We start from the raw sequence: 10839 nt of genomic DNA, 5'->3' as shown, positions 1-10839 counted from the left end.
ATATAAATATTATAAGTTTTATGATAAAAAATATCAAGTTAACTATTAATTACAATTTAGTCATGAATAATCATGAAAAAATTAATTAGACAAATATTGATTTTAATTTAGTAATTAAATTGCTTAAAATAATTATAATTATTAATAAATTATTTATAGCATGTATTAAGAACTAACAAATCATATAATTGGTTAAATGACAGTATTTATAGGCACTAATAATTGTGTTATTTATAATATCTTTATTATTATAAAAAAGGTATTTAATATTGATTTTAGTTTTGTATTTATGGTTCATTACATTTGTGCCTTTAATTAAGTAATTTGTAAAAATACTTAACAACAATGTATAAAAATGTACATGTACAAATAACTACGTTGAATTGCTAATTTTATCTTTGAATTGTTAGATAAAAGTCATATATAAAAATATAATGATTAAGTAGTGTATCTCCCTTAACAATAGTAGTTTTTAAGACAAACGGTATTACCACACATAAAGGTGTACTATAATAATGAACAAACTTTATATACTTATATTAATTGGTGCCATTTTGCTTGTGGGCACTGGTTTTGCAAATAGCCTAAAGTTAAAAGGTCACAATGGGTTTGGTAGTCAAAGCGATGAGTATACAGTAGGTCAAGACAATGATGACCAGAGTGATCAAAACGGCGATATATTTGACAAATTAGATGATTATGACGACGACAATCAGTTCATCACAAATGAGGCCAAACAATGTTTTAATAAAATTTTGGGCCCATCCATGTCGTGTGCCGTCGCAACTATGGGTCACTGGAAAGTCAGTGCCCAACAAATGCGAACATTATTAAACTCGAGGTCCGTTTGTTGCGCTTTTTGGCAAATGTCCGGTTGTTTTACAGAACAGGCAAAGGTATGTTTCAATTGTTTTATTGACTGAAATTATGTCGCAATCTTCATGTAATACTATTGTCAAGTCTTAAGACTTATTGTTAGTTTCCATGAAATTTTAATTAATATAAAATCTTGTGATTTCATTGATAGCTAATACCTAAGTAATGAGTAAATATTTTTCTATACAAATCAAACAATACTTTTATTATACATTATTTACTTATCATAAATGTCATGATTTCCTTATAAAAATATATTACATTTATTATACAGTATATTCTTAATTTAATAAAATTACTTTTTCAACTATTATACAGTATAAATAATTAATTACAATTTATTTAAATATTTTAAAAAATGAATTTAAAAACTTAATATTTTAATCATATATTATTGAAATAATTTTCAGAAACATTGCAATCAAAAGGAAAGAATTGATTTTTTGAATCACTTGTCTTCAGAAATCGAGAGAAGAAGTCGTAAAAACTGTTCGAACTATCCGTATGTCGACAATGACTGTAGTCTTGGATTGCAATCCAATGGCCGACAAACCATCAGAAATGAAATGTTATACCGAAGAGGTAATCGTTTTTCAGACGACACTGTACTTAGTCGTGAACTCAATACACCTCAGTTGCAACAATTAAGACCACATGACAGTGATGTCCAACAACACATTCAACAACAAAATGATCCGTTAGATCAACACAATGATGACAACCTATTGGATAAAATGCAATTACAAAATGATCAAAATCAAGCAGATTTCCAGTCTATGCCCAATATTGATGAGTTGGGTTTGGCAAACAAATTGTTAGATAGAATCGATAAGATTACTGTAAATCAGTATATTATTGATTTGTTGCCATTAAGACATCCTCACCGACAGCACCGATACGCTAGTAATAGGATGGTGTCTAAAAATAGATTGCAACATATCATTAGTGAACCGGTTGCTGATATGCCATAAACTGTATTAAACTAAAATAGCCAAAAATATTTTTAAATTTCAAAATTTTAATTTCTATCTGACTAAACAAAAATTAAAAATATAATATTTATCTTTAATATTATAAGCAATAAATATCCACATAAATTGTGCTAAATATTTTTGATTACAAAAAAATAAGTTTATTAATTTTCTACAAAAAAATTATTTTAAATAAAAATTTATATAACCACTATAAACAAAATTTTTTAATTTTTTCAATACTATCATAGTATCGAAAATGTAGAAAACTTTCGTAAATTTATATAATATTTTAAAACAGTGAAAATACTAAAAATTCAAAATACGAAAAAACAATAATAATAACAATTCAAGTAAATAGATGTTTAAAACTAATGCTTATTTAAGACATTAAATTTGATTTATAGAAAAGTTACTGTAATTTACTATTAAATTACTTTAAAAGTTGTATCAAATAATCCATAATATTAATAGTATAACAATACTTTTATTTTACTGAATATATTATTATAATATCTACTTTTATAATGTTACTATTATTTTTAAAAATAATCAATATTAAATTACATATACATTTTGTTTCTATAACAAAATATTATATAACTGATTAAAGCTTTTTTTATTTGTTTCCAACTTTATTGTTATATAGTATAATATATAGTATTTCAACCTAACATTGAAATATGATTTTATTTTTTATGCAAAATTAAAAACAACAGTTTTGTAGTTTCAGTCTTTTCAGATGTTTGAAACCAATTTGAAACCATTGTTGTTGTTGTTATTGGTGTTAATTTCAAAGCCTTAAATACAATTACAACATATGATTACAATTATATAATGTAATATAATAGTAATCAGTAATATAATGACTTATATTTGTAATTTTATTTACCTTTATATTTTCCGTATTTGTTTCATCTTGATTATAAACACATGCAACACTTAAAAATATATTTATTAATGTAATTAATAAAACACTATTAGCTGTTAAATACATAATAAATAATTTTTCAAAAAATCAAAAATGTTACTATTAGTTATAATATCAACATAAAATAATAACAATAAATTTAATTAAAAACTAATAATTTTGATTTCACGTTTATTTTAATTAAAATTTGAAGTAGTCATTTGTAATTAAAAGTATTTAACTGTAACTCAAAACATATGATATAGAAATTGATTTTTTTAATTTATTGAAATATTAAAGAATTATTAGTTTTTTTATTCATTCATTGAATTTTTTTTAATACAACCCATAATAATTAAATAACGTTTAAAGTAATAATTTTATTTATATTTTTTGTTTTACAATATTTATGTAAATTATATTATTATATTTTATAATTCTTATTTCTGTTGAATAATTAGTTATATTTAAACTATTTAAAAAATTTACAATAAAAACTCAATTAAGTAGATAATCTTATTTATTTAAAAATACAAATTAAGTAAATTATGTAATAAAATTTACTATATTTTAATAAACAGATCTAATAATAAACAAAGTAAAATATTTCTAACATACAATATATATATACCGTATATACAATTTATCTCAAATGTGATGATTAAATTTTATTTATTATAATCAACATTAACTAACATACACTAATTTGTTGATATAATTTACATACAATTTACACAATACATGTTTTGTATATACATTTGAGGTTATATGATAAAATTATATACAAACTAATCAAGATAATTTTTGTGTATTTTAGGACACTCTCTATTGCATTGAGGCCATTGACAGTCATCTACGAGCCAGTGATGACACTGATCTCTATGTGCTTGAATACGGTGCTGATGATGATGACTTTGATGGTTATTATTATTATTATGCTGTCTATGCTGATGAATGGCTCCAACAATACCAGTGCTCTTATTATTATTGGTATTATTATTATTATTAGAGATATTGTCATTAAGTAAAATTTGATCCCTTTTTGTCTTATGTCTTCTGCGGTTATGTTTTCGGCGTTTCTTTTTTTGCTTTGACTCTGGTTTTCGGTAATAATTATGTGGCCAATCGTTCATAAGCACCGTATCATTTGACATACCAGTACTACTATAATAATCAACACTATGTCTATTGATGACTGTCTTATGCGTGTAGTCATTGGTTGTGTGACTACATGACTGTTCCCAACATCGAATGGCATCCGTGAGTTTGACACCGTTGATGGAAATGGATCTCCAGTCAGGTTTAGTGAGAACACAATGCGAGACACAACTGGGCGCAAATACGGCCGACACGTTCTCAAGTGTTGACCGTAACTGTCGGCCCAAACTATGTATATATTTGAACTGTTGTTGTGAGTGACTTAAAGACAGGCCATCAATAGGCAGAGTACGACAATGAATGTCTGTATGGTTTAACAGGACAGGACAGGACAGGACAGGACAGGACAGGACAGGACAGGACAGGACAGGACAGGACAGGACAGGACAGGACAGGACAGGACAGGACAGGACAGGACAGGACAGGACAGGACAGGACAGGACAGGACAGGACAGGACAGGACAGGACAGGACAGGACAGGACAGGACAGGACAGGACAGGACAGGACAGGACAGGACAGGACAGGACAGGACAGGACAGGACAAAAACAAAATGATTAACCATCAAAAAGTTGTCAAAAAGAATAGTAAAAGTATACAGGTAATTAACTTATATAAAATAAAATTGATTAAAAATAAATTAAAACTACTATATATATAATTTACATTAATAAGTTTATATAAAATTTAAACACTAACTTAAATGCAGTTTTGATGCCATCCATAGGCGCACAGTTGATAGCATCGATACACTTGTCGGCACACTTCAAAGCACTCTCCCGGTGTCGACGCTGTTGCGCTCAAGTGTGCCATAGATCGGCACACATCAAAGGGATAGGTGTATACCGCCATTGCCTTTTGATGTGTGCCGACACATACAGATTACAACATATATAACATATCCAATAATCACAATATACTTACTGTGTGTATGTATTTGAGTGTGTGTTAGAGTGTGTGGAGTGTGTGTATGTATGTGTAGGTTCTCGGGAACCGATCATTCAGTTGACTGTTTGCCACAAAACTGTATGTAGTGTTGAATTATAAACTCGAGTTTCACTCGCTATCGGAGCTGATCTTCAATAATATATTAAAAATTATTTATGAATTTATATATTCACACATATGTTTGCCTATATAAGTGTGCTATTAATAAACTTGGTCATTGTCTAGTTTATTAATGTGTTTAAGTTTATTACTGCAACAATTTTATTGCCTCTTATTGGCAATAATAAGTAAATCTTTAAATTGTCTAATTGTGATTTTGCAAAAATTTATAGTAATATTGAAATACATCTAAATGTTATATTTTTTGCATTTTTTAATAATTATAAATTACTACAAAATGCTTGACATATATAACCAAATTTATATGAATATGTTCAACAAATATTGCATATTAAGCTATGTTTTATTAAAGTCATTAAAAATATAAAATATATCCTAAGTTTTGTTTTATCAAAATATGAGGATTTTATGAAACGGGAACGACATCTCTTAAATCAGTGCCAATCGGCGCCTAAAAGTAGAGCACAATAGCGATCAAAACAGATCATCACTGTTGTGACGGCGAAACGCTGACCATCGGTACCAACATTATTGATACCAGTGCCAGAAGTAGTACATCATTAACAGCGGACAGTTATAGTGAGAGCACTGAAACCACGAGTACAATGATGGATGTCTTACCATTAATTTTGCTGTTAGTCATGGGTGTCGTCATATCGACCACTTGTGGCAAATATACCTCAGAATCACAGAATATAAACAATAACACATCCGAGATATCAACTACCGATGCGCTCATAATTGATAATGACCACCCGGAACAGTTAAAACATGCTAATGAAGCTATTGATGGTGCAGCCAATGATGCAGTAAACTTGGATGAAAAATTTGTGGCACCCGATAGTAGCAGCAGTTATGTTCAAATGAAGCGACAATTATCAGCCCAGTCATCATCATTAGCAGATCCGTCACACATCAGTCAATCGATGCAAAATAGGAGACTTATGGCTTCATTGGTCGCCAATAATCCATCAAACAGATGGCCACCGCCGCCATCACCTGCAATACCAGTGGCAAAACCAAAGCACAGGGAATATACCGAACATCATAATCATGACAATCAAAACCATCGCAATCATAACCATCACAAACATCTCACGCAAAGATATAGTGACAGTCAATTGCACGCAAGTGCTGTCACCAGTAATACTGCCTATCAAAGTGACGGCCAGTATTACCGTCCCTACTATTTAACGAGAGTTATGTTAAGCAATAGTAGCGTCACATGCAATGATGGAACGGTAGCCGGTTATTATATTAGACAAAATTATGCCTCCCGGCGATGGATTGTCTTTCTAGAGGGCGGTTGGTATTGCTTTAGTGCCGTCACGTGTCACCAGCGATGGCTCAAAATGCGTGGCTTAATGACCTCCGCTCACTGGCCAGAGGCTAAATCAGGTATGGCTATGCTTTGTGAAAACTTTATGTATATACTATAATATATAGTATACTGTATATACTGTATACACACACACACTATGTTTAATCATTTGTCATGCCTTTCCCCACATTCACTAAATCTTTTAACTACCTGTGCGCTAAACCATATATACTTATAAGAAAACTCATTCAATTATTAAGCTGTTAATGTATTACTGCTAATAATATCTCTTCAATATTTGTTTTCTTTTGTATCAAACATTTTGCAAATATGAAACACAATTGAAAGTAATTATATATTTTTGCTTTAATACAATCTCTTTCTCTGTTTAAAAATATATTTTTTAATTTTATAAACAAAAATATACATTATATACCTTAGTATATATATTATATATAAATATATAAAAATATATAATATGTTTCAAAAGACAAGTGATTATTATTGATGTCTATAAAAATTATGAAATATTACAACAACTTCTTGTAAAACTCTTTATATTTACTGATTCACTCACTTTTTTCAAAGTACAGTATAAATCACTTTCAATGATTCATTCACTAACTCACCCACTAATCCGTAAATAATATAACAACATATGATGACAGATATATTATAAAATTATTAATTATTTCTAGTGTTTCTATAATAAATTGTAAAATAAATAAATTTATTATATATATTATATATATTTAGAGAATTTCTATACTTTTTTCAAAATTAACGTTAAATAAGTGAACTAAAATCTAGTTTAATGTTTATAAATAGATTTTGAGGAAAATAAATAGTTCTCTAAAGATATAATATAATATAAAACAATTTATTATACTTTTATTGATCTGTTATTTATGTTAATCTTTTTTATAAATTATCTTTGATTTATGAATTATTTTTACTAATAATAAGACGATATTTTCATAATATTATGTGAGCGCTCTTTTGAAATGAGGATAAAAGTATAAAAATAAAATATCTACTTAATGTAATTTTTAAAAATAATCTGGCAACCATAAACATTAATTTTGTTTTTAATGCTATTTTTAAAAAACTTCCTACAAATTGTAGGCTACAATACACTAGTTAACTGAACTTTTCAATTGATGCTATACTTTATATTGAGACCTGTTTAGTTAGAGTTTACTGTATTAGTACAAATAAATTACAATTTTTGTATCAAATATTTTATATAACGAACAAATTATTTAAAATTACATTTTTCGTAAATTGATATTATTTTTTTTTAAAAAAAACTATGATTTGATATAATCAATATTGTTTATGAGTTTGTTATTTTATTTTATATAATCAAAAATACAATTTGTTTTTTATTTTAAAAATTTGAATTAATAGTCAAAATCATAAAATTATTTATGTAACATTTAAAGATAATTATGTTTATACTACAGTATTATAGTTTTATACATTAATATATTATTTTTTAACATTTTACTATATATTTCTATTATATATTATATTTTTTATAGATGTAATCTATTTATAAATTTAATAATCTATATAATTAATAAATATTATAATATATTATTATATATAGTTGGAGGCATATTATCTTCATCACGTGATGAGAACCCTCACTATTGGAATGCAAGTCACGTTTATATACCTTACTGTTCATCGGATATTTGGTCGGGTGATAGTCCCGCCAAAGCACCGGGCGATCTGTCTTTTTTGGGCTCACGTATTGTCGAGCAAGTCATACGAGAACTGCTACCTCGGGGATTATCTGATGCATCATTACTGCTTTTAGCCGGTTCATCTGCCGGTGCTGCCGGTGTTATGATCAATTTAGACAGAGTCACACATTTGTTAACCAACGAGGGATCTAAAGCTCAGGTACGCGGTATCGCAGACTCGGGTTGGATATTAGATAACGAACCGTTCAATAATAATCTACATAACAATAATCACAATAAGAAGCCGTGTATCGATGCTATCAACTGTGCGCCTATGGATGGCATCAAAACTGCATTTAAGTTAGTGTTTAAATTTTATATAAACTTATTAATGTAAATTATATATATAGTAGTTTTAATTTATTTTTAATCAATTTTATTTTATATAAGTTAATTACCTGTATACTTTTACTATTCTTTTTGACAACTTTTTGATGGTTAATCATTTTGTTTTTGTCCTGTCCTGTCCTGTCCTGTCCTGTCCTGTCCTGTTAAACCTTACAGACATTCATTGTCGTACCCTTTTAATAATCTCTGTATTGTCTATCGATAACTATAAAAAACGTGATATTTAATTTTATATGCAATTAAGTTGATTAATATATTATATCCATTTATGTTTTTATAATTAGATAAATATTAGTATAAATTTACTGTATAATATAATACACTTTTATTAGTTTACATACCTATTGCTGTTTTTAAAATGTATTATTTATAAGATTAGCTAAGTTTACTGATCAAATATATAAAAAGGATTACAATTTAATAGAGGGATCACTGTTGTGAAATATTATCACATCCCGGTTTCTTCTACCAGTTCCTGCCCGGTATTCCCAGCATATATGGTATTCCCGGATAATTTGTATTTATGTATGAAATAAATTACAATAAAATTGATAATAATTTTATGTAATCACAGATAAAGTTTAAGTATTAATGTATTTTTTTTTTAAATAATTAAATTTTTATTATAAAATAATGTACTGATCTATTAAAATATTTATAGATAAAACTATGAAATAGAATTTTTTGTCTAATAGAAAATTAATGAAATAATTATTAAATTTAAATTGATACTACTAATCATATCAATCAAATCAATAGTCAAATTTCTAAAAAATTATAAAAATATTATATCTAAATAAAACATTTTTTATGAATTAGTGATATGATTTTAATTAGTGTTATTTAAGTCTGCAATTTATATATATACCATATATAGTGTATGTAAAGATTGTTAGTATGTTATGAATTTAGATAATTATTAACTAATTTAAAATTATTGACACATTCTTTAAATTCATTAGTAAATTATTTCATTCAATATTATATCATATGGTATACCCATACGATTCAAAGCGCAATTCATACCCAACCCTAATATAACTTCATATTTACTTAAGTTTAGTATTAATTTATATTAAACAAAAACTTGATTTTTAATTAAAATTTTATTGAAATATGAAATTTGTTGGAAAAATGATACTAATATGGGAACACTTGAATTATTAGGATGTGGTCATCTCGAGTTCCCAGTGCTTGTGCTATACACTATCCTTTAGAGCCGTGGCGTTGTATATTTGGTTACCGTCTTTATCCTACTTTGAAGACACCGTTATTTATCTTTCAGTGGCTCTACGACGAGGCACAGATGCATATTGACGGCCTGTCTTTAAGTCACTCACAACAACAGTTCAAATATATACATAGTTTGGGCCGACAGTTACGGTCAACACTTGAGAACGTGTCGGCCGTATTTGCGCCCAGTTGTGTCTCGCATTGTGTTCTCACTAAACCTGACTGGAGATCCATTTCCATCAACGGTGTCAAACTCACGGATGCCATTCGATGTTGGGAACAGTCATGTAGTCACACAACCAATGACTACACGCATAAGACAGTCATCAATAGACATAGTGTTGATTATTATAGTAGTACTGGTATGTCAAATGATACGGTGCTTATGAACGATTGGCCACATAATTATTACCGAAAACCAGAGTCAAAGCAAAAAAAGAAACGCCGAAAACATAACCGCAGAAGACATAAGACAAAAAGGGATCAAATTTTACTTAATGACAATATCTCTAATAATAATAATAATACCAATAATAATAAGAGCACTGGTATTGTTGGAGCCATTCATCAGCATAGACAGCATAATAATAATAATAACCATCAAAGTCATCATCATCAGCACCGTATTCAAGCACATAGAGATCAGTGTCATCACTGGCTCGTAGATGACTGTCAATGGCCTCAATGCAATAGAGAGTGTCCTAAAATACACAAAAATTATCTTGATTAGTTTGTATATAATTTTATCATATAACCTCAAATGTATATACAAAACATGTATTGTGTAAATTGTATGTAAATTATATCAACAAATTAGTGTATGTTAGTTAATGTTGATTATAATAAATAAAATTTAATCATCACATTTGAGATAAATTGTATATACGGTATATATATATTGTATGTTAGAAATATTTTACTTTGTTTATTATTAGATCTGTTTATTAAAATATAGTAAATTTTATTACATAATTTACTTAATTTGTATTTTTAAATAAATAAGATTATCTACTTAATTGAGTTTTTATTGTAAATTTTTTAAATAGTTTAAATATAACTAATTATTCAACAGAAATAAGAATTATAAAATATAATAATATAATTTACATAAATATTGTAAAACAAAAAATATAAATAAAATTATTACTTTAAACGTTATTTAATTATTATGGGTTGTATTAAAAAAATTCAATGAATGAATAAA

At 27.4% G+C, this 10839-nt stretch overlaps 2 protein-coding genes across 2 annotated transcripts; both read left to right on the top strand.

The window, feature by feature from the left end:
• The first annotated feature begins 455 nt into the window (after positions 1-455).
• Positions 456-1994, top strand: LOC128958323 (uncharacterized). The gene is made up of 2 exons (XM_054304164.1): positions 456-896; positions 1287-1994. The coding sequence occupies exons 1-2, from the start codon at positions 516-518 to the stop codon at positions 1845-1847; spliced, it is 942 nt and encodes a 313-aa protein (XP_054160139.1). The 5' UTR covers positions 456-515; the 3' UTR covers positions 1848-1994.
• Positions 1995-5379: 3385 nt separating this feature from the next.
• LOC128957958 (palmitoleoyl-protein carboxylesterase NOTUM-like) lies at positions 5380-10651 on the top strand. Its single transcript, XM_054303772.1, has 4 exons — positions 5380-6380; positions 7916-8354; positions 9570-10331; positions 10639-10651. Exons 1-4 carry the CDS (start codon positions 5588-5590, stop codon positions 10649-10651), a joined length of 2007 nt encoding a protein of 668 aa, XP_054159747.1. The 5' UTR covers positions 5380-5587.
• Positions 10652-10839: the final 188 nt, after the last annotated feature.

This window comes from Oppia nitens, unplaced genomic scaffold, assembly GCF_028296485.1.
Source record: "Oppia nitens isolate AA-2021 unplaced genomic scaffold, nextdenovo-longstitch-racon4-pilon3 scaffold3_pilon_pilon_pilon, whole genome shotgun sequence".
In the NCBI taxonomy this organism is placed as follows: Eukaryota; Metazoa; Arthropoda; class Arachnida; order Sarcoptiformes; family Oppiidae; genus Oppia; species Oppia nitens.
This window is presented reverse-complemented; position numbering and strand designations above follow the sequence as displayed.

Bases quoted from the DNA above. Each gene is read 5' to 3' on its own strand.
- LOC128958323 (XM_054304164.1), top strand. From the start codon at position 516: ATGAACAAACTTTATATACTTATATTAATTGGTGCCATTTTGCTTGTG. The intron at 897-1,286 runs GTATGTTTCAAT...AATAATTTTCAG, and splicing joins GTTTTACAGAACAGGCAAAG to AAACATTGCAATCAAAAGGA.
- LOC128957958 (XM_054303772.1), top strand. From the start codon at position 5,588: ATGATGGATGTCTTACCATTAATTTTGCTGTTAGTCATGGGTGTCGTC. The intron at 6,381-7,915 runs GTATGGCTATGC...TATTATATATAG, and splicing joins CTGGCCAGAGGCTAAATCAG to TTGGAGGCATATTATCTTCA. The intron at 8,355-9,569 runs GTTAGTGTTTAA...TTGAATTATTAG, and splicing joins GGCATCAAAACTGCATTTAA to GATGTGGTCATCTCGAGTTC.